The sequence below is a fragment of the Protopterus annectens genome, chromosome 7.part0 (assembly GCF_019279795.1).
Source record: "Protopterus annectens isolate FY-2018-M chromosome 7.part0, PAN1.0, whole genome shotgun sequence".
Classification (NCBI taxonomy): domain Eukaryota; kingdom Metazoa; phylum Chordata; order Ceratodontiformes; family Protopteridae; genus Protopterus; species Protopterus annectens.
Window position 1 is genome coordinate 1,941,483,938 of NC_056739.1, and position 25,058 is coordinate 1,941,508,995.

The window sequence follows — 25,058 nt, forward strand, 5'->3', positions numbered from 1 at the left end:
TTGCAGAATTCTTCCTTCAACTTTCTGTTCATTTTTCTCACATGGAAAGCTATACATTGCTGGCAGCTTGCTATGTATACTAGGTTCTTGTTATTGCAATCGGCATATCCTCTAAACCTATAGTTTTTGCCTATATCTGGGTACTGAAAACAGTACATAGTACTGATGTATTTGTGTATGTATATAAAACACTGTGCTCTAATCCTCATTCATTGTTCCTCTACCACCCTTCTTTTCCCATACCTATTACATAATGTAAAATTTCAGCAACAGAATGTGAATGATGGTGGTGCGGTGGTGCAGCAGTTAGTGTTGTCACCTCACAGCAAGAGGTTTTCTACTTTGATTCTCAGTTGAGGTGCTTTCTGTGTTGAGTCTGCATGTCCTCCCTGCATTTATGTGGGTTTCTTTTCACATTCCGCATTTTGTCCTGCATTTTATTTAGTCATAACCATCAGAAATCACACCAAATCATGCATTTCACACATGAAATTGTATTTGGGTTCCTATCAGATAGTCGAACTTCTCCAAGTTCGAACCTCATATGGTCGAGACCATAGGTTCGAATTTCCAGAAGTTTGAACTTTTCAGTGGAAATCTCCATAAGGGAGGTTTCCATTTTGTTCAATGTGGTGTGATCTCGGAGTTGCTATATTTAAGTAGTGGGGGGAGGTGTGGGGGGAGCTGGGGGGCTTGCCCCCCTGCTTACAACAGTTTATTTTTTTCCATTTCTTTATTTTTTGTTTTTTATCCATAGTCAAAGTTTTTTAACTTCGAACAGGATGGTTCGAACATTCCATGTCCGAAGTTATTAAAGTTTGGCTATGTGATATAGACCCTTGTATTTTTGTATTGGAATGTAAGCATTTGGATATGAGGGGATGGAGATTTTAAAAGTAAATTAGAAAGGAGGATCACCTCGGGACAACTGTCATTGCAGGCTGATAAAATTTCCTGGTCTTGAAGAAACAAGTAACAGTATTATTTTTCAATAAAAGTCTTTAAAAATGTATTGACCATTATTTTTTTTTATAATTACTGTTGTATAGTATTTCACATGACTGTTTCTTTTTTATGTCATTTACTGAGGGTGTCATATAATTTATGTCATTTGATTTTAGTCATGTGGTTTCATTGCATTATTTAAACTGAAAATTTTTCTGTGATTATATTCTGATAAACTCCTATGTATATGATATTTGACAAAAACACTGGAGTGTATTAAATTGCTACAGTTAACCATCCCTGTCCAGATGCAATTATGCTGCGTTAGCATGGGTAAGTACTGCAATTGTGTATTAATTATGTAATTGCCAGACTAATATATTATCAGTTTAGCAAAAAGCTAACCAATTAATCATTAGTTTTCTGCCAAACTGTTAATTTAACAATTTGGTGATTACATAACTAATACACAATTATTTACTCATGCCAATCCAGCATAATTACAGCTGAATACCCAAAGTGATATAAGTACCTCCTGCCTACCCGTAAACGTCAATTCAGTAAATAAAGCTGTGTACTTTGACTTCTGCATTCGGTAGCAATTTTTTAAATTAATTTTAGTTACAAAATTATATGAAACAACCTTTGCTTTTGCATAAAAAGTATCTGCATGCATTTGGTTGTTTCACAGTCTTAGGCATGAGCTTTAAGTGATTAGTTTAGAGTCATATGGCAGGGAAATGAAGGTAAAAGGTGGTCTTCTCACACATATACTACTTTGCATAATGATGTCTGAATTCTTGTTAAAACAAAAACTTATTGGTTTGTCTTCTTAACAATGTCTGTTTAAGGAAGAAATATTTCTTTTTTTGCTTTTTCATGGATTTATTAAATATGAGTGTGCTTTGTACCAGGGAAAAAGAATGCTCTCATTGGTGGTTTGATTTGACCCTTGAGACATGAGCGGTTGTATTAACAAAAAATGCTGCTCTAGCTGGCTTTCTAGCTGTTTAGTACTTTCTCTGTATGGGCTGGTAAACAGTTTCTTTGTTCCTTCATTGCAACTTTTCAAAAGGCATGGTCATTTTTATGAAACGATTTGAGGTGCAGCTGTGTGTTTCATCATTAAATGCACTACAATAAAGTGCTTACCCACTGCATTATTTACTCTAGATGTCCTTTCTAAAAGCTTTGCTACTTTTTAGGGGATATTCTTGTAAGGTCCTTTCCATAAGGCTTGCTGGTGGCATTTGTGCTCTGTCCTCTGTTTTTGTTTATAATGTGTTTAAAATCTATCAAAAATCATAGACTTTGCCAGTTGTGTTGCACTTTTTCATTTTTTCTTTATAATCCACTTAAAATCTGCCATCATTTTATAGGCTTTACCAGATGTGTTTCACTTTATAGAGATTTTGATACACAGAATATCTTAACAGTTATGGACCTATTATGCCTTTTATTGTCTGCCTAATTATATGCCACTAGATAAGGCAGAAAAGTTATGTAACAACTGACATATGAGTAACTCTTCAAGGTTGGCTAATTTGGTATGCATTATGTTCCCTTTCTGTCTGCCCTCACTTTTGTTGTAGCCTCTTAAAGGATTGTATGTGAACTTCACAGGAATAATTTGTAGTGGGTAATGCTGATGCATGGAAGAATTCTGAGACTATGGCCTTACACATTTCTCAGGTATTACAATATATGTGTGGAGTGGACTAAACAAAATAGTACAACTGCATGTCACTGTGTGCTGTGGTATGAAACAACCATGCAGCTGAATGTGTAGAATAGAGCATGATTTAAAAAAATGTGCAACAATGTGCTTACAGGCATTTACCAAACCACGAGTGCAATGTGCTGAAAGCATGTGTTGCATAACAGGACATATCTGTGTAATGTCATATGAACTGTACAGTAGATGATACTTGAAAGATGTCCCTTTTGCAACACTTATCATTATCTTAGTACACATAACACAAACAGAAATCTATAGTCTGAAGTTCTAGTGATAATTACTGTTACACGTGAGTTGCAAACAAATTCTGGGGACAATGCATGTGTCCTGAGGAAAAAATCATCACAAATTATGCTCCCTATACATACATTAAAACGTTGCATAAATTGCTTTTCTGTTCCGCTGCTGTATGCCTTGCATGTCTACAACATGCAATGGCAGCCATAATTATAATGTCATGCTTAGTTTAATTTGACTGCTGTATCAAGTTGTAGAGATGTGATGTGCAGAGCAGAACTGTACTGCATTCTGTTGTTACAAATCATAATTAAAAAACTGCACCATAGCACAATAAGAATACCCGGAGCTCAGCATTTATACACTGTAGCAGCAACAGCATTACTTTGCACTATTGTTTAGTGTAATAAGTGCAAACTGGACTCATAGCACAATTAAACTTCACTGCACACAACATGCTATACTGTCTTAACTGTTGGGTTTACTGACTTTTGAGAGTCATCGTGCAGTCATTATATAAAAGACAACAATACACATACACACACACACACACACACACACACACACACACACACACACACACACGCACACACACACAGCCACACACAGACATATGCATACAAGCACATCTACACACACATTCACAAACACACACAGTGATGAGATATCTATTCATTGCATTCAGCACTTTTGTTAATAGAAAATTACTTTCTAAGATGACTTGAAGTAGAGCTTGTTCAGATCTGTAATCACATTCTGATTCCCTGTGGCACTCATAAGCCACCATATTAGTTTTCTCCTCTCATTTATTTCCTACATTGCACAGAGGGCTTTAAGTCTTTCTTTTAGGGGAGGTTGTAGTTCTGTCTTCATGGCAAATGTTTCACTCCTACCTGGAATACTTACATTCTAGGAAAGATTAGTGAGTGTAGCACTCCTTGTTGGTCTGCTGCATTTTCAGTGGCTCATCTTGTAGCACAGTCACTTTTGATGGCTGGAAGAGCATCTATCTCCACCTAGATGCCTAGATACATGATTCAGAATTGAAACTGCACTGCAGTATTAGTAAGGTGCTGCATTCCTGAGGTGCCATGATTCAGACGAGGACTTAAACCAAAACCCAGAAGCCAGTGCTGATTGTAGATGGTAAAGATTTATTTATTTATTTAGTTGCAGTTTGATTGCTGAGGAAGTCCACTGGGCTGAATTGACCCATTTTCAGTGGAGGCCCGGGGAGAAAAGCAGCAAGATGCATTGTACAATTTAGATACAACTGATAGTTAATATTAAAGATAATATTATGTAGAATAGTTACTCATAAATGTATTCAATATCATGCATAGTTAACAAATACATTAAGCTTGAAGGTAGGGATCATGCAGTTTCTTTTGAGGAAAACAGATATGTGTTAGGTGTGGAAACAGTTTATGTATTCAAAGTGTATGCAAACTGTAATAGTTGACATTTAGTCTATCACACGATGTGCTGCCATTGTAAAGCTTTTTACATTGGCAAGACTGATTAGTGCTTGAAAGATAGAATACTTTGTCATCTTAGAGATATTCGCAGCTTAGATCTTAAGAATGCACTTGCCATGCATATTTCTGCACAACCTACACACAGATTTATTTTTAAAGTGGTTCATTGTGTACCTTATACTGTTAGGGAAGGAGACATTACCAACCATACTGAGCTTTGTGAAACTAGCTGGATTGTGAACTTGAGGGCTGATTGGCCACCTTGGCTGAACAGCATACTACCACTTAAGCCGATCCTTAAGAATAGTAGAGTATCCATTGGTGCAAGCTAGGAGGCTGGTCCTCAGCAAACCAGCCATTGGTTAATTTCCTAATTGGATAATGGGTAGGTGTGTCTCCTATCCTAGCCCTCATTGGTGAGTTCTCACTTTTACTCTAGGTGGAGAGCAGGAAGAAATCATGATATGAAGAAGGCTCATTGCCAAAAGCACTTATCTGTTGTTACAACTCTCCATGCTAAAGTTTGACTGCGGTTGTTTTTATTATCACTGTTTGTATTAAAAGTCTGTTGTAAAAGTTTTTGAAAAAGTTCTTCAGAAGACTGCAACTAAAGCCGTGCAGGTGTACTAAAGATTGCTTTTCATACTTCAGTATTCTGGCTAAATTTTACCTAACCTCAATAAATGCCACTTAAGCTCTCCACTATCAGTAGGGCATTGACCTAGGAGGCTCAGCTTGATTAATAATAAATATACACGTTTCCAGAATTAATTTAGTAGTCATCACTTTGTGATCTACCTTGTGATCTGCACAGGATAATCTTTCACTGACGTCTTCCTTGCCTTTTCATTTTATTAACACATTCCTTTTTTTACATTATTCCTACTTTCCAGTCCACACATACATTAATCTCTAGAATTCTTTTGCCTTTGCAAAATGTTAAGGTACAGCTAAAACATGTACAGGAGATTACTATGAAAACACACACATTTTGGACAAAATATACTTGCTTAATGAACCAGTATTACTTTTAGGATCTCAGCATAATGTTTCTGTAGAGCAAACGCATAATGAGCAGTTATTAGTTTGTACTCGTAATTACACGTATCTTCACTTAATCTTACTCTGTGTAAGGTGTAAGGAAGGTGTCAGATTGGTATTTATTGTTTCAGTAAAGAAGCTGCATGTCTTCATTGTCTTTCCCTTTGGTTTTTAAAGGCCAGCGTGTTTAAGACATTCATTAATCACAAAGAAATGAGTACAAATATTTATTTATGATTTATTTGTTTTTGTTTACCAGGAGTGTCCGGAGGGCCAGAATAAGTCCATTTTCAGTGGAGGTTTGGGGAGAAAAGCTCCAATAGACATGTCAGTACAACATTCGGTTAATTACAAATTATAATAAATCTACAAACAGCTACAACAAAGCTAAAAACAGCTACAAATGAGATGAAGAAGTTTAACAGTCAGAAGTGATCATAACATTACATAAACATCAATTGAGAAGTAACAATAATGATAATATACAATGAAGTCAATAGTGTGCAGTAAACAGAAATGTCTAATAAAGTCATGGGCAGTATATAATTTATTTACTTTATTTTACATTTGTTTACCAGGAGAGTCCGACTGGGCATAAAACCCTTTTTCAGTGGAGGCCCGAGGAGAAAAGTTCCATTGTTAGTAAACTGTTTTGTTAGTAGAAAGAAAATTGTATAATACAATAAAAAAAAAATAGTAACAGACATTCATAACGGTAAAAAGACTAGAACAGAATAAATTGGTCAAGTGGGAGACAAGAGCAATCATCTTGTATAACAATGCTTCTAGAAGACAGTTCTTACAGTAGTAGCAGGTAGTGACATTGTATACAATAAGAGTGCAATTACGATACTTAGTCTTATATACAAGTAGCATAGCAAACTGAAGACTCAAAATCTGGCAGACAGTGAGAAAGATAAAAAACAACAACATAAGGTAGTCAAATGGTTAAATTCAATGCTCATTACATATGCAAATTCAATTCTCATTACCTATGCAATTACAAAGAAAAAAGAAAGAAAGAAGAAATAAATAGACAGAGTTGAGTGTTATAGGTTGAAATGGTTAGGGATGTGTGCGAGAGATGAAAGTGTTTAATAGGTCAGGTAATATGAGGTCTGGAGCAAGTGCATTGCCAATGGTTAGTTAAGTGGAGGTGAAGGGTTTTTTTGAAGGAGTTAGTGAAGCAAGTGCTGTTTCTTATGACTCAGTAAAAGTATGCTGATCTCTCATGTGCGAGAGATGAAAGTGTTTAATAGGTCAGGTTATATGGGGTCTGGAGCAAGAGCATTGCCACTGGGTAGTTAAGTGGAGGTCAAAGGCCTTTTTGAAGGAGTTAGTGAAGCAAGTACTGTTTCTTATTACTCAGTAAAAGTATGCTGATGAATGACATTTTTATTAAAACAAGAACTTCTTCCTAGAAACACACACACACAAAATTGTGGATTGCCCCCCTACGTCAGTGTTGATATTTTAAACAACGCTGATGTCACAGCATCTTGGAAGAAAAGGAAATGTCTCCTACACTGTACTGACCACTGCCATCACCACATTCCAAAATTTAGTATAAGTAGAATATTTACCTTCATGTGTTTCAGATTTATACTCCATTGCTCTTCCAGTCAAATACCTTATGAATAGAAGTATTGGAGGGAACTTTGTTACCTTGCTCTGGAAGAAAACTTTCTTGATCTCTTCTGGGCAATCCTTCCATCCATGTAACCTGTAATCTTCACTAAATAAACTAAATGGGACTGGCTAAATCAGTCCATTTGGCATATTGCTGATCATTACCTTCTTCATATCTCTAGGGTGGCCGCAGTGGTGCAGCGGTAACATTGCCACCTCACAGCAAGAAGTTCTCCGATTCGATCCTCAGCTGTGGTGCCTTCTGTGCAGAGTCTGCATGTTCTTCCTGTGGTCACATGGGTTTCCTCCGGGTGTTCCGGTTTCCTCCCACATCCCAAAGCCATGCTGTATTGGACACTCTAAATTGGCCCTAGGCGTGACTGTGTGTGCCTTCTGTGGAAGGTTGGGTGCTGGGCTGGCAACTTGACACTGTAAAAACTCCACTGCCAATCATGAGCAGACAGGTGATCTGCTGTGGTGACCCCTAACAGAGAAACGCAGAAAGAAGACCTTTTTCATTTCTCTACACATTACTGCCTTCTGTGTCCTGTCATTAAGCTATGTCTTTGCAGTGTGACTACAGTATGATTGTATTGTACTTTTCTAAAAATGTTGTATGTGTATTTTTTCATACAATAGTGACAAGAATTTTGAAATGAAATCCTTTTGTACCATATCTGCTTCTCCTCTTTCACTAAGATTCTTATGAGACGCACATGTAAACTTAAATTATACCCTGTTTCCAAGAAATTTGTTGTATTTGTTTTTAAGTGCAAGTGTTACCAGATTTCTGTTGGCATTTTTGTTTTGTATAAAAATCACTTATCTTTCTGCTGTGATTTTTTGATCAGGCCCAAGCTTTCTCCACTGGTAAAGGAAGCAAACCAAGGAGGAGCTTTGTAGACAATCCTTTCATGTTTTTAGTCACTTTGCAACAACACTCATGGCTGCGAATGAAGGTAACTCAAGTGAGCAAATGTTGAAAAATCTGTCACAAGGTATTTCTTTGTGCCAGCTGTTTTGGTCAGCTTGACCAGAGTGAGATGTTGTAAAAGCCTTTAGTTAATATGCTAATTTTGTCTTTATCTTATTTATATTTTATCATGTTGTGTGCTCATACACAGAATCGTTAACTCACGGAGGTAAGAAACTCTGCACTCCTAAATGATAAGGTTACAAAATATTCCCTTTTAAAACAGTGATTATTTATTTTCATAATAAAACAAACTTTTGTACTTGTTGAAAAACTTGAAGGTATGTTTTCTTTCTACAAAATGTCATATATCATCAGTAAATGTCTCACGTTAAGCATATGAGAATTTGTTTGCCATGTTTAAACTTTTAACAGCATTGTTTTTTTTTCATTTAAGGTCAGTGTCCTAACAACTTTGGAAAGAAGATTCAACTTGCAGAGTGCTGATGTTGGAGTCATAGCCAGCAGCTTTGAGATTGGAAACCTAGCACTGATTCTTTTTGTGAGTTATTTTGGGGCAAGAGGTCACAGACCACGGTTGATTGGTTGTGGGGGAATAGTTATGGCCCTTGGGGCCCTGCTATCGGCATTGCCAGAGTTTCTCACTCATCAATATGAGTATAAGTCTGGAGAAATTACATGGGGAGCTCAAGGCAGGGATGTTTGTGCTAGTAATGGATCTGGCATTGATGAGGAACCAGATCCTGGTATTCTATGTGGGAACAGGACTACAACCAACATGATGTACTTGCTTCTGATTGGAGCACAAGTTCTTCTTGGAATTGGTGCTACTCCAGTTCAACCTCTAGGTGTCTCATATATTGATGATCACGTGAGGCGAAAAGATTCTTCCTTATATATAGGTAAGAGAATGTGAGTTTTCTTTAAATAATGTAGATTATGGAATTACAGAAATATGCAAGGTACTAGCAGCCTTTCATTAAAATATTTACATAAATTGTGTACTGTTCTTAAACTGTTTGAAATTAGAATACTTTCTTATTGTGATTTGTCTGATTGTATTTCAAGATTGGATATTACTGATGATTGTATTTCAAACTTGGATATTACTGATGATTACTTTCACACTGCTTTCAAGGCAGTGTGACTTTCTAGTTTTGGATGTAAGCCTTCTAAAGCACTGTATTAAGAAAAACAATCATGATATGCTGTTTTGAAAGTATTTCAGAAAAGGTGTTTCAGTCATTTCTATGAGCAAATAGCACAAATGGTTGCTGCTGCATATCGTTAAGCAAACTATCATAGTATGTTATTGTGTACTAGGCCGGTATTCTGTCAGTGAAGGGTCCATGAAACTGTTTTAGACTTGTCGGCAGAGGTACTTTTTCTAGCAATTGATTGCTTTTGTTGTTTTTATCATGAAGTATGCTAGCTAGTTTTTCTTTAACACAAATAATTGCATTTAGCTGATTAGAAGTGATTGCAGTGTTTGCATGTTGTCTCTACTATGTAAAAAGGAGAACACCTTACTAATATTTATTATACTCTCCAAAAATCCCTTGATGGAGTCCTAATATCAGTCATCTCTGTGTAGGAGTTAATGTTAAGAACTTAATTTGGGCTACTTTTGTGTGACATTCTGCACATATGAAACGCTAGTCTTACTTTGTAAGAGAATGACTTCCAATGATTTATCATTTCTCATCACTTAAAGGTGAAACCTTAAAGTAAGGGAGTAATTTACTGACCTTTTAAAAGCAAGTGGTTTGATTTATTCCTTTTGGAAACTACTGTTTAAAGTAATAGTAAATCTTGAAGAACTTAAGTGGCTTCATTCAGTATTCACCTCTTAAAATCATACTGGGTTAAGAACCGGACTGGCTGAGCACATTTTGTTCCATTTTGTGAGGGGCAGATAAGGATAACAATAACTTTGTTACCTTCTGGCTCAGGAAGTGCATGCGCAACAGTCATTAATGTAAGGCAGGAACAACATTTCCTGCAAACACGTTTTCCTGTCCCTCATTTACAGCATGGCCTTCCAGTATATAGAAGGTTTTATATTTAAGGGAACACAATTAACATGATTTAGTTTGCAGTTCTTTCAATGGGCGGCCACGGTGGTGCAATGGTTAGCATTGTCACCTAACAGCAAGAGGTTCTCCGGTTTGATCCTCGGCTGGGGTGCCTTCTGTGCGGAGTCTGCATGTCCTCCCTGTGGTCGCGTGGGTTTCCTCCTGGTGCTCTGGTTTCCTCCCACATCCGAAAGACATGCTGCAGGTGGATTGGACACTCTAAATTGGCCCTAGGTGTGAGTGCATGTGTGTGTGCCTTCTGTGGAAGGTTGGGTGCTGGGCTGGCAACTCGACACTGTAAAACTCCACTGCCAATCATGAGCGGACAGGTGATCCGCTGTGGCGACCCCTAACCGGGAAAAGCCGAAAGAAGAAGAAGTTTGCAGTTCTTTCAATCTCCTTATAATTTCTTTAGCATCAGTAAATGTAAGCGGTAGACAGCAGTTTGTGTACTTCTTGTAGTTCCTGTATTTCCTACTGCAAGATTGTATCCCCTTGTCATTCTTTCTTTTTCAATTCTGACTGGTTGGCACATCACAGATCAAAGCCATTGCTAAACTTTTCGTAACAGATGCCTATGTAAGGGGGACTTACTGTAGTTAACATCACAGTAATCATTGCCAAGCACATCACACAGCCACATTGGGTCAATCATTCAAGAACATGCAATAAAATTAGTGCCATATCTCATAAAAACAATCCTTTTTTTTGTAAGGGCTTGCTGGAACAAGACCACTGACACTTGATCTATATTTATGCTAACACAGACATCACACAAGCATGGTATAAAATTAATTAATTTTCATGTTTTGTCTGTTCTCCTTCTCATACAACTAAATTTTAAAGCATGAAATCTGCAAGAACCCAGCATTGATGCACCATTGATGTTGACAACCAAACCCTTTGCCTTCCAGTTGAACTTATTTGTGCTGCAGGTAAATGCGACATGACCTATGGCAGTATTTCTGGGTAAGGACCATTTATTTGTTGACTAAGTGTGTCTTAGTAAAGGTCTGAAAATGGTGAAAGGTTACACTTCAAGAAGTGAATGTCACAGAAGAAGGAGTAATTTGGAGTAAGAACCTAGAGTAGAGCATGCTGAGGGGGTCTGTTTCAGGAGTCTAGTAATGTATTCAGGAAGATGGCCAATTAAGGATATACTAGTACTAACTCATTCACACCTGCTAACAGTCAATTAATTCAGTACCAGTTTCCAGACTACTGGTAGGCTGGATCTTAATTGGTTTGAGCTGTCAGTCACAGCTACTTATAAATGTGAGAATAAGCTGTTAAATTCAACAGCTAAAGCTTTCTGCCATGCTTTGCCTTGGTTTAAAATATTTTCTCACATTTAATCTGATTAATCGCAACACTGAATACTGCAAATTCAACACGTTCGTTAAGCTGCCCTGTAATGACTGTTCTGTATGTGGTCCAGTTTTCAGGTGTTTCAAGCATACATGAAAAAAGGCTGCCCAGACAACTTGTACCTGTACTACAGGCATGAAGGAGGACAGAAGATTAGCAAAGTAGGTTTGAATAAGTCAAGGTAAATGATGAGGTTTAAGAAGATGTTAAGGTGTTAGTGAAAGACACATGGCATGAAGGAAGAATAGTAACAGTAATTGCAAAAATAAATATGTGGTATTGGAAAAAGGCAAGAATATGGGGAATATAAGGAGAGAAAAGCTTAGGTAGAAGAGAAGGTAAATTATGAGAACTACCAAGAAGAGTAAAAGAAGTCTGTCTAAAAGTTAATAGATAAATGCTAGGGGGATAGCAATAATTTCATCATTATATGTCTGAATTGAGGTGTTATGCAGAAATCTTGGTTGAAACTAGGTATGAATATGTAATGAGTGTGTGCAACACAAGGGGAAAATAGGAAGTGGGCTTGGAGTTGCTTGACATGGGTACATCATAGCAATATATTGTGGCTACTAACTATATGACTTTGATAAAAGGATGATGGATACTAGTGTGTTTTTTGTGTGTGTGTCTGTGTGTGTGTGTGTGTGTGTGTGTGTGTGTGTGTGTGTGTGTGTGTGTGTGAGAGAGAGACTATAGATAACATGATAGAAAGTAGTCTTGGGAGTTGTTTGACTTGTGCATATCATAGTAATATATTGTGACTGGAGGACTGGTGACTTTATTACTTGGATAAAGGGATGAAGAATACCTGTGTGCATGTGTGTTTATATATATATATATATATATATATATATATATATATATATATATATATATATAAACACATGCTTGCAGTTCACTTTGTTGAATCTGTTTATATTAACGTGAACTGATGTGCATTTTTGATTAAATTCTCTTTGTTTATGTGACAGAAATATCAGTGCTGGGAAGACCAATTTTCCCTGTGGTATGTGAGGGTTGCTTTTTTTTCCTAATGCCAAATCTTTTGGGTATACTGACTGTTTCAGCATTAGGAGGTAGGAGAGTGTGCACACAAGTGCTTTGTGGGTTAGGGTTAAGGTCTGTGTAAGGGAATAGAATCATTTCTGTGAGGGGTGTATGAGTGTCTTGTGTGGAGGTACTATTAAAGAAAGTGTTTGTCGTAAGGGTATGTGTAGGGTTGGAATCAAGGGTAGATGGCAGGGTTAGTGTTAGCGCACGAGTAAGGTGGAATGAGGTAGGCAAATCTTTGAATGTTAAAATGCTGCACTTTACAGGAGGTATGTCGCTTTTATTAAAAAAAATAAAAGAACTGCACTATTGTTATGCCAGCAGCTTTAAATATTCCTAAAGTATGAGAAAACCAAAATATTTTAATTTAGAAAACCAGATTTAGCACCTGTGCTGTTACGAGGCATGGCCAGTACTGTTCTGCTGTTTTCCTCATAGCCTGACACCTAAATGCAGTTGCTTCCTAAAGGATGATTCACTTGGAAGTCAAATCCTCCTGTGCTCTTTAGAGCTGGAGTGACTTATGATATTCTGATGAGATGCTTGCACTGAGTGAGCAAGCTCTGCTCATTTAATCAGGTTAATATCCAGAAGTAAAGTGCTTTTGAATGCCTAAATAGGTAATACTTCTGCATTATTAGTAAATAATTCATTACTAATGCATCTTCATGTGTGTGACACCCTGTGCTAAAATTTATTTTAATTTTCAAAAAAAAATATTTTCACTTTTGTTATTTGAGCTTCTTTACCCAGTGCAGCCAGTATTGTGGCATTTTGTTGACTTACTCAAGTCTTTCAAAGTAGCCACAGCCTGAAATGTATTATTTTATATGACAAGATAATTCTTTTAATGTGGCATTCCTGCCATGTGCATCAGTAGCTGTTCACACGGTATACTCACTTACATTGCCACTGTTGAGAATTCAAGAACTGAGAGTTGTAAAAGCTAGAAGAATTTAATATGAAACTCGAAAGAGCTGAAAAAAAATGTGTAGATGTGGTACTCAGTGGTCGACTGAGTACGTTTGTATTTTGCCTGAAAAAGTTAAGATTGGTATACTGCATAAATATATTAAATGAGATTTGATAAATTTAGGAATGGAGCATAAGTTTCAACATTTTATAGAGAGACATTTCCTTTGTTGACATGTAATTTTGCTAAGACATCTATAACTCTAATTTTGGAAGAAATACCTATTATTTTTACTTGTGCTAGGAAAAGGTGAGATGAGGTGTTTTGTTTGTTATTCTGAACACTGCCACTGTTAATAGTAATATTACAGCACAATATTTGTATCTGATTATCTGAGTTTTTTTAGAAAAATAATATAACAGTTTAACCCGAGAAAGAAGACTTATTTTAACACACAATTGCTTGCTACCATTGTAGTGGGATGGGGGAATATGCTACTTAGTGGTCCAGACATATTTCTTCTTCCATATAGACTGTGTTGGGTTTAAAATTTTTCATAAAATATGACCGATTTAGGCTGAATGTTGGAAATAATACCACTGATATGTGTTGTATTGTGTGTTTCTTTTTTCCCTAAATATTTTTACCATTTTGAATACTTTATTTGGTGAAAATAACTAAAGGGCTAGCAAGAATATGGTATTGGACTTTACCTAATATTAGTTGGACATGGACATAAAATGCCATTAAATAAAAATTGTGTACAACAAAGTGTATGGACAACGTGTATTGTGAGATTTATCAGAGTTCGCACTCAGCAGAGCTTTTGAAAGTTCATGCATGTTTGCCTGCATCCCCAAATTATTTTTCCCAAAAAGTTAAAGATAGAAATATGCACACCCATAAACGCACACATACATTTTTTATTAAGATAAGGATCATTACAATTGCTTACCTTTCCTTTTCAAGCTGTTAAATAATCAGTGGGGATTCATTCATGGAAGAGCAACCATACTGGGATCACTGTCAAAGGTCGTTAAACACAGTGTTAATTTCAGAAATATTTAAAACAGTTTTACAATTTTAAGTGTACGAATGTTTCTCTCTCTCTCTCTCTCTATATATATATATATATATATATATATGTTTATATATATATATATATATATATATATATATATATATAGATGTAGTTATAGGTATATATGCGCGCGTGCGCGCACACACACACACACACACACACACACACACACACACACACACACAGATACACATAAACATATACCACTAATCAGGATAGTAGTAATACATGTGGCCACTTTAAAGTCTAACATATAGCTGATTAATTGTTTTATAGATCTGAGGACAAATCAGCTGACAGGCTGATTAATTTTATCAAAAACAATGCAGAAACAAATGTCACTGACTGGTGCTGTGTTCAGTGACTGGTGGCCTGAGAGTGATGACCTATGTACACCAAAAGGCAATACTGCTGAGTAAGGGCTGTGCTTTGTATTATGAACCTGTGGAAGAGGCTTATCTTGTAAAATCAGACCTCACATTTAGCAGGAGATATATGTTCCAACAGTGGTAGAGAGAAAATGTTTTAGACCTCCATTAATGCAGTCCTTGACTATCTCATTCTATGGAATATGAATTGCTTTTATGTGGAGAACTTCCTTTGTATCTACAAACACAGTCACACCCGCTTTGTGTAAGAGTTGTTGAGGTACAGGAAAAATAAAATAACATCAATGAAAACTTTACAGTGTGTTTCACTTAGTCAGCATTTATTTTGCTGTAAATGGTTGAAATTTTGTTTCTCATATATTCAGATATTGGATAAGATATCCATGAAAAACAGAAGGATAGCTCAGTTTGTAGCAAGAATTATGAAACAATGCTTTGTACTATATATGAGATGTGTATGTAGAAATAACTATGCTCATTTCCTTTTGGACTGCATGACATATTGCCATCCTTTTCATGAAAGACTAACAGTGTAGCATTATGTATTTACCTGCGCAGTATAAACATAAATTATACAATGACCCCCCATCAATATTTCAAAACGTGCATGCTGATTGTTCAGCGTGCCCACTGTAAATCAGACTTATACTAATGGAAAAAGGTCCAGTCTTCAAGACTTTTTCCATTAGTATGTCTTTTTTTTTTAAGACAGCAACGCAGGACAGAGGAGCTCCATTGCTGTAATCTCGCTATGTTAAACAGGTTTAATATAGCGAGACAGCTTTAAAAAAAAGCAACAGAGAAAGGAAGATCTCCGTTGCTTTTTTTAAGCTATCTCACTATGTTAAACTGTTTTAACATAGCTAGACACTTTTAAAAAGCAACGGAGATCTTCCTTTCTCCATTGCTTCCACACACAGCCATGATGTACGTAACTATATGCATGCGCAGTACATCAGAACTGCCGTAGAATATGGACAGCTGAGGAAGGGCAGCATGGAGGCATTATACAATGCCATTATTTAAGAAAAGTAAGTATTTTTTTTCTTAAATAATGTCATTGTATAATAGCAATAACCCACTTTTGGGTGTGGGTAATGCTGGATTTACCCACAGTTGTCTTTGTTTAGCCACTCAGGCTTCGCCCTCATGACCAAAACACACCAACCGTGGGTAAATCCAGCATAACCCACACCCAGGCATGGGTTATTGCTTAATTATTTGCATACATCTCGTCACCAAAATAATATTCTCATTTGTTTGCAGAATTCAAAAAGTTTTTTCTTGGTTGCTTGGTCTTATGAAAATATTACCATTGTTATAATTCTTACTGGAATGATGAGAGAGTACTTCAGCATGAAACACTTTGTTGTAGCATATGACTCAGTGAAAGGAGGCATATAATTGACACTGATTAATTTTGCAGGGAAAGGGAGGTTAGTTTACAGATATATAACACTCTTATAGTACTAAACAATTTTATAATCAAAAGTGCTTCAAAATTAATTAATCTGTAGCCTTGTTGTTGAAAAATATATGAAATGCCTTGTTACCTGAAAAATGAAAAGGTGTACTAACATCTATGCTGAAGACTGCATAAAGGGAATCCCTGAGAATAAAAGTATTGAGAGAAGGAAAGGTCAGAGGATATTCTAATGTGCGTTTGGTGCAGGAATGTTGAAGAAATGAAACATGCTGTGTTTGCCATAAACATAAAGCAATGAATTCTTGAACTGACAAATGGATTCATGAGTAACTATAACTACATTCAAAGCATGGAACAAATTTGCATTCTTGACTTCCAGATGTTGCTTATTTGATTGGGTTTAGTTGCAAAAAGCTGTTTCACTTTGGACTTCTGAAAATTATTTTCATTGAATATCATGCTTTTATTTGTGGTTATAGCTTGTTTTTTTCTATTTTTTGTTGTGTTGAAATGAATGAGATTACAGCTTTGTAGATGTACTCGATGCTCTGTTACTTTTACTCCTAAAATTCTTTTTGTTGGCAACATGATTTTATTTAACATTTTAAAGAATAGCTGACTTGTTTTGTACACAGGCAAACAAAAGATACAGATAACTGGACTCTTTCAGAGAGCATCACAGAGTAATTCAACTCTGTTGACTTATGTTTTCTTCATCTTAGTGTGCCTCTCAGGTGTATGATTTAAGCAGAGCACTTATGATTTTTCCCCCAAAATTTGGTCTTGCTTCTCCTATAATTACTGATTTTCTTTGCTAAATTAGACTATTTTGAGGTTTAACTGTTATAAGGAAGTAGAAAAAATGCTACACAAATATTTCTTAACACTAACTATAAGGGCCTAATATCTGCAGGCATGTACTAAAGAGTAAAGAGGTGTCTCTCTTTTTGACCCTTTGGTATAATTTGTAAATGACGCTGCTATGATATTTAATGCTCAGAGGTTAAAGCTATACTTCTTCTCTCTTCTACCTTGAGCTGCAGATATTTTTTTATGCTGTGGATAGGACAGACATTTCCATCCATACTTCTTAACTGTCACATATTGTAAGGTAAATAACTTATTTCATAACTTATGGTTCTTCTTGTTCATAGGTTCATAGGTCGGTACTAGGCTATTGGCCCTAGGGCCTATACAAGCCTAGCCATAACAATTCCCTGGCTTTTTCTTCCCACACTATTTACTTCCTTGGACCCTTGTCTAGCAGGGCAACTGACATGATCCCTGGGGTGAATTTCCTTTCTCCCATCCAATCGTCAATGTTCCTTTTGAAGAGGGCCAAAGAGGCACTCTGCTTGACATGTATGGGCAGTCTATTCCAGAGTATGTGGAGTCTCTGGGTCAGGAAACTATCCCTCCAGCATGTTTTGTTTACTGTGATGACAAGGTTTAGATCCCTGGAGCAGGTGGCTCTGAGGGATTGGGATTTCTTTAAGTGTAGCATGTCCAACAGCTCTGGGTTTGACATAGCCTTGTATGTTAAGCAGAGATCACCTCTAAGTAGACGATATGCAACAGAGTATAGCTGGAGGTTTTTAAGGTGGTCCACATAGGCCATCTGCTTTAGGTCTGTGATTCTTTTAGTGAGGTATTTCTGCTGCCTTTCCAGTTGTTGCAGATGTCTTGAGAGGTACATACCAAATGGGGCATTGTATTCTATAATGGGTCTAATGAGGGATGAGTACAGTGGGACAATGACCTCCTTTTTTTCTGGATGAAAAGTCCTTAGTGATGAGGTGTGCCACATAGAAGGATTTCCTGACTGTTGTGGCGATGTGGTTATCGAAGGTGAGACCACTGTCCACCTGTGTACCTAAGCCTCTTATTACACTTTCAGTGTTTAGTGTACTGCCACCTATGTGGTAATTCACAAGGACATGTTTTTTTCCCAAAGGTGATAACTATACATTTCTTGGCATTGAGCTTGAGCCCATGACTCTGGCACCAAGCATCTGTTTCTGTAAGGCTCTTTTGTAGAGTATCCACATAATTTGGGGATTCAATAATGGTTCCCAGTTTGCAGTCATCTGCAAACTTTGTTAGCCAGAGTTCCTTAGTGTTGACCTGTACTTCAGAGAAGTAGATGCCAAGCAAGAGCGGTCCCAGGACTGAACCCTGAGGTACTCCACTTGTCACTTGTCTGGAGCTGGATTTGGAGTTGGCTACTTTTATAGTGTGGGTTCTGTCAGTAAGCCAGTTGGCAACCCATCGAGTGATGTAGCGATTAATGCCCAGCTTAGTAAGTTTATCTATGATTTCAGAGTGGGGGATGGTGTCAAAGGCCTTGGCGAGGTCCAGATAGGCTGTGTGGACCGCCTTACCCTTGTCCACAGCTCTGGAGACTGATTAGAAGAAGTCAGTCAGGTTCAGGAGACAAGATTGTCCCTTCATTAACCCAAACTGGGTGGATTCCAGTATTTAAAGGTTGCCAATGTCTTTGTTTATAAGTTCCATGGTAATATGTTCCATGGCCTTGCAGATCTGGAGACTGATTAGAAGAAGTCAGTCAGGTTCAGGAGACAAGATTGTCCCTTCATTAACCCAAACTGGGTGGATTCCAGTATTTAAAGGTTGCCAATGTCTTTGTTTATAAGTTCCATGGTAATATGTTCCATGGCCTTGCAAATCAGGCTTGTCAGACAGATGGGGTGGTAGTTCCCGGGATCCAAGGCGGATCCCCCCTTGTGGAGTGGGATAACTGTAGCAGTGCGCCACTCAGTGGGCATGAAGCCTGAGGTGAGGCTATGATTAAAAATGACACTTAGCTGAGGTGCCAGTTCATTTTGTAGTTCTTGTAGTACACAGCCCGGGATGTCATTTGGTCCCATGTATGCTGTATTCTTAGCATTGGAGAGTGCATTTTTTACCTGTGTGGCCGTTATTACTGGAATTTGGCAATCTTCCAGTACTGAGATGGGCCATTTACAGGGTGAGAGGGGGGTGAAGTTGGCACTGAATCGATCTGTCAGAATATTGGCAATATCCTTGGGATCAATATATTTAATGCCATTCTGTTGTAGCTCAGAGCAGATCTGAGCATTGCCATTTAGATTCTTGACATAGTTATAGAATGCCTTGTGGTTGTCTTTGGAATCTTCGGTAATTTTATTTTCGTAACTAGCTTTGGAGGTTTTTTATGTGGGACCTCAGCTTCTTACTGAGGCTGGTAAGGGAGTTTTTTGCATCCTGGGATTTTCATCTTTTCTGCAACAGTTTCTTCCTTTTGTTGTAAAGTTTGTTTATGGCAGGGGACCACCAGATTGGCTTCCTTTTTTTGGAGGAGAGAATCTTGGTTCTATTTGGGATGGCACAATTCATGCATGAGTGGATGTACTCGTACAGTGCCTTAGTGTAGGATTCAGCAGTCAAACTTTCAGTTCCCGTCTGCATGGGTGTCGTGAAGTTTGTCACTTCTGATTTGAGTAGCATGAAGTTGGCTTTGGAGGAGAAGTTTTTTATGGAGGTTTCCTTACTGGAGGGTGGGGATGGGATGTGGATGTTAAGGGTGATTAGCTTATGGTCATACCTGACCAATGAGTGGGCGACCATAGGTGTGGAGCATTGATTTCCCATGTTGGTAATGACCAGGTCTAGTATATTGGAGCCCTTGGTGGGACTATGGATTACTTGATCCAGGGCGCTGGAATTTATGAATTCCAAGAACCATTGGGCAAAGGTGTTGGTACACGAGTAATTTTCCCAGTTAATGGCAGGGTAGTTGAAATTACACAGTACTAGGGTGTTTGGTTGTATCTTAATATTTTCCAGTATGTTTAGAAAGGTGTAGTGAGAATCTTGGGGCATGGTGGGGGATCTGTAGCAAGTTACAGTTTGGATTGCAGTCTTACCTAGTGTTAGTTGCACCTGGATAATTTCAGATGCATTGTGTTGGGCAACTAGCCTGGTGGTGTGAATATCCTTGGTGAATATGGACACTCCTCCACCTTTAGTGTTTTGTTCCTGGTTTGGTGGCCGAAAAGTGTGGTAAGAGTTGTAACCTGGTATTGCAGGGGTGCTCTCTGGAGCCTTGAACCAGGTCTCAGTTACTGCACAGATTTCAATGTTCTCCATGTTTAGGAGTGCCTCGAGAGAGTGCATTTTGAGGTTTAGACTTGTAGCATTGAGCAACATTACCTTCAGATTGTCTACTGGAAAATGCAATTTTCATATATCATTCTTAAATTTCCTTATTTTTAGTACATAATATTTTTCTATTAGAAGAAGTCAACATCACAATGTAAATGTGCAAATCACAGTTATAAACATGTTAATAACAAGGATATGTAGAATATTTAAGCATACATACCACAACCATTAGATTTACATGATGTCATTAGATTCCTGTCACAATTAAAACAAATAAATAAATAGCTGCTGCCACGAGTCCTAACCCCACTGACATGTGATGCTTTATGAATCATTGTCTACCCATGTTTAAACTTCTCTGCGTACTACTGTTATTTAAATTAATAGTAATAATAATAGTAATAATAATAACAGTAATTAAAAAAAACTTTCAGAATTAGCCCAAAAGTTGAATGTCTAGTGAATGCAGGGGGCCCAACTCAGAACACAAGCTGATGCTAATGGAGTAATCTGACCAGTTCCAGTCCAGTATTGTACATCTTATGTTTTCCAGTGCCAAATTTCTCCTGTCGGCCTTGTCTTTGTCATTGACTTTTCTGTGAAACATTTCATTGCAGTGTCTTTCACAGATGTCCCAAAGTGCATGAGCTGTATAACAAGCCCGCCAAATTCCTCATCAACCATGCTGGCAAAAATACCACACACAATAGACATTGTTGTTAATGCTCTTTAATGTTTTTGTTTTTATGTTAGACTAGAATGCAGCAGACTAGGACAGAAGACAAAATAGTATGCTTAATCACCATTATACAACATTACCACGAGGTGACACTCCTAAACTATTCCATTCTGATAGAATGTGGTGTAAAAAGCTAGCTGTCAGGTGAGACAATGATTTTAAGAAATGACTAATGATATCAGAACGTTTTATAGCACCCCCACTCTCTTTTTTTATAACATAGATCTAGTCCTGCCTTTCCTAACATTTCCTGTAATTCTGCTCGTACACTTTAGTGCTTAATCATATCCAGGTATGTAACCAGCAATATTACTCATTAGTGTATCCATTAACATCAACTGAACTCATTTATATGCAGTCCTTCTTATCAAAAAGTGCTTTCATTCAAGGGGAACCAAAGCTTCAGTTCTACTATGCAATCAGATTAGATTTCTGAAGGTGAAGGACTAGGATATCACAGGTCTGATTTTACCCATCATACAACCCTTTTTCAGCTACAGCTCAAATATACACTTTTGCCTCAGTTTGTTGACCTAGATGACTTTTCCTTCATAAAGTTCCTTTTATGAACATGGTTATGAAGATGCTCATCGTATTACACTACTGCAGTTATCATACTTGGGTTATCCTGCCATCAGGCGGTCCCACATTCGGCCAGAGTTCCAAAGTCTTGGTCCGGCGTCGGTTGCTGTCACTTCTTCCCTGAGGTCAGTGCGCCAGGGGTATATAAGAGGCATCCAATGCCATTTTCTTCAGTCTTTCTTGCCGCGTGGTGCCCGAATCAGAAGCAGTTCGCAAGTGCCAGTCGGCTGACTCCTGAGATTTTCAAATCGAATTTAAGACCGAAGTCTTCAATAAAGCTAAGTACCCCATTGGGGAACCTTTTCTTGCCTTAGTCCGATGTCAGAAAAAGTTAACAATTGCATTTCTTGTGGGAAGCAAATACCTCATAAGGACTTTCATTCTTATTGTATTCCTTGCCTAGGCCCAGACCATGACGTCACAGGTTGTCAGTTTTGTGCTAGGTTTAACAAACAAACTATTTAACGTCGGTTTGATTTCTCCCAACATTATTTTGGTGGGAAATTTAATTATACCATGCCATCAGAGCAACCGACGACCGGAATGCATAAAAAACGCAAAGATAAGAACAAGCAGCCGAGACCCAAACCAGACTCCAAGGCCTCTGCTACGCCAGTCGCCGGTTCTCCGGTTTTCAGTGAGGTGACTATACAGCCACTGACGACTGCTGATTTAGAACCCCAGGTGGCATCTGATTCCCAAGCGGAGATTGCTAGGTCTCCACAATCTTTACCTTTAGGCCCTTCCGACTCCATGGCTGAAGGAGATTCCGGTGCACTTGAAACGCCTTCAGTTGCAGAAGGTGTCTTCTGACCGACTACACTCACTATTAAATCCTATGCAAAGCTGAAAATCCCTTTAAAAACAAAGAAGACTGTACTGTGCAGTCTCCAGTACAAGGCCCCATGCCTAAGAAACAGATGCTTAAGATCGCTGAAGATTTAATTACCCTAATCAGGTGCTCCCATTCCCCTCATGATAAAAGGCCAAGACAGGAGGAGGACTGCGCTTCCTCTGACCAGGTTTCAATTTCCTCAGATTCTTCTGAGGAACAGGAATATTCTTTTCACCCTTACAAAGACTCTGATGTTGAAGAGTCTATCCCTTCAGCATCTCTCCCAGAAGATTACTCTTTTGGGGAAACTTTACATACCATGAGGGAACATTTCCACTGGGAAGGCCAGGATTACTCGGCTTCTAAGAAAAGGCTCCGAGAGTTCCTTTTACTTCCCCAGCAAAGACCACTTGCTATTGCACCCATGTTAGACATTGTAGATGATGTTTATTCAGAATCTAGCCTTAACCCAGATTCACTACCTCTTGCACCAGCCAAACCAGACAGATACTACAGAGTCCCTGACTCACACAAATTCCTATATAAAAGCCCTGTTGCTGACCCAGAAACCATTTCCCAGGGTCTCAAAGGGGTTAAGGCCTCTATTGCTAAAAATCCTGTAACCTCTGAAAGGGATTCTAGAACACTAGACAGATGGGGAAAGAAAGTATATACCTCAGCTACTCTAGCTATGAGAGCCTTAAATTGCCAGTTTCACATGCTGAAATATCAACAATATTTGATGTCTCAATTAAAACAAAAAATGATTACACATACAGAACAGCCTGATTACAAGGAAATCCAAGATTTGTTGCATGCAGCTGAACAAGTGGGAAAACATACTTTGCAATGTGGATTTGATTCATTAGAAGCTTCTTGTAGAGCAGCAGTGACAGGGTCTGTCATACGTAGGCTAAAAGAACAAACTTTACCTGATCATGTTAAAGCAAAGTTATTGGATGCACCTTTACAGCAGGATGTTTTATTTGGTGTAAAAGAAGAAGAGGTTTTAAAGAAAATGGAGGATAAGGCAAAATCTATGCAGAAGGTCAAGGATTTTTTACAGGTTTAACCCCCTCATTTCAGCAAAAATTGGCCAACCAAAAACTGGTCCTTTCCAGCTTCTGCCAGACCACAGAGGGGCAACTACAGATGCCCAAGGGGCAGAGGTCAGTCACAAGGCTCTTACCAGCCTCGAAAATGGGGTGCCACAACCCAAAAAGGAGGAGAAGACAGGTCTCAAACTATCAGAAGACAAACACAATGACTTACCCCTCAGACTGCCAAATGAGTCCCTCTTGGCAGCTCCCTTGTGAGGAAAACTAACACTTTTTGCAGACAACTGGCACATCATCACAAAAGAAAAATGGGTCCTAAATATTGTATCTCAAGGATACAGATTCCACTTTCACACTTTACCAAGGATAGAAGGAATGCCAAACCTGCCACCAAATCAATGGGCAGAGGCTCAAAAGCAAATTTCAGCTCTCATGGCCATGAGAGCCATTCAACAGGTTCCTACACAGGAGCAAGGACAAGGACTTTACTCAAGACTCTTTCTAGTTCACCGAAAGGACAAAGCCTGGAGACCCATTCTGGACCTCTCAATACTAAACACATATCTGGAAGTACCCAAATTCAAGATGCTAACATTACAGCAACTTCTTCCCATGCTGGGTAAGAAGGCTTGGCTAGTAACGTTGGATCTCAAGGAGGCATACCTGCATTTCCCTATCATACAAAATTGCAGAAGATACCTCCGATTTATAGCAGGTTCAACCCATTACCAATTCTCTGCACTGCCCTTTGGCTTATCTACTGCGCCCAGGGTCTTCACAAAATGCCTGGCACTAGTAATTGCATACTGCAGACAAAGAGGAATTCAAATATATCCATACCTGGACAACTTCCTTATTCAAGCAGAGAGCAAGGACATTCTTTTAAAGCATCTGGCATTTGTCAAAAACCTATTAAGTTGCCTAGGGTTCACAGTAAACGAAAAGAAGTCAAAACTAGTGCCCTCACAAGACATAATATTCTTGGGTGCCAGCTTAAATACAATGGCCCAGATGGCTTATCTCATGCCAGACAAGCAAAGACAACTGACTCAATACTTCAAAATGATGGCAACAAAGACCCAACTCCCTGCAAGAAAAAATCTGCAGGCCTTGGGATTCATGGCATCTTGCATACTACTAATACCATTTGCAAAACTGCATATGAGGAAATTACAATGCAACCTGAAAAGCGTATGGACTCAACACAGCCACAGCTTGGAAACAATAATTCCACTCATTCCCTGCCTTCAACAGGAGTTTCTATGGTGGGCTCAGGAATGTCACCTCAACAAGGGTCAGCCTTTTACCTTACCCACAGCCAGGCGAACTATAACAACAGATGCATCGGATTATGCCTGGGGAGCACACATGGCAGGACAGTGTATTCAGGA

At 38.2% G+C, this 25,058-nt stretch overlaps 1 protein-coding gene across 1 annotated transcript in view; it reads left to right on the forward strand.

The window, feature by feature from the left end:
• The window catches only part of SLCO3A1 (solute carrier organic anion transporter family member 3A1), a 1,904,841-nt gene that overhangs the window by 661,215 nt on the left and 1,218,568 nt on the right, over positions 1-25,058 (forward strand). Inside the window, exon 2 of the mRNA XM_044078369.1 lies at positions 8,439-8,904. Coding sequence (XP_043934304.1) covers positions 8,439-8,904 — 466 coding nt within the window. The remainder of the gene's footprint in view (positions 1-8,438; positions 8,905-25,058) is intronic.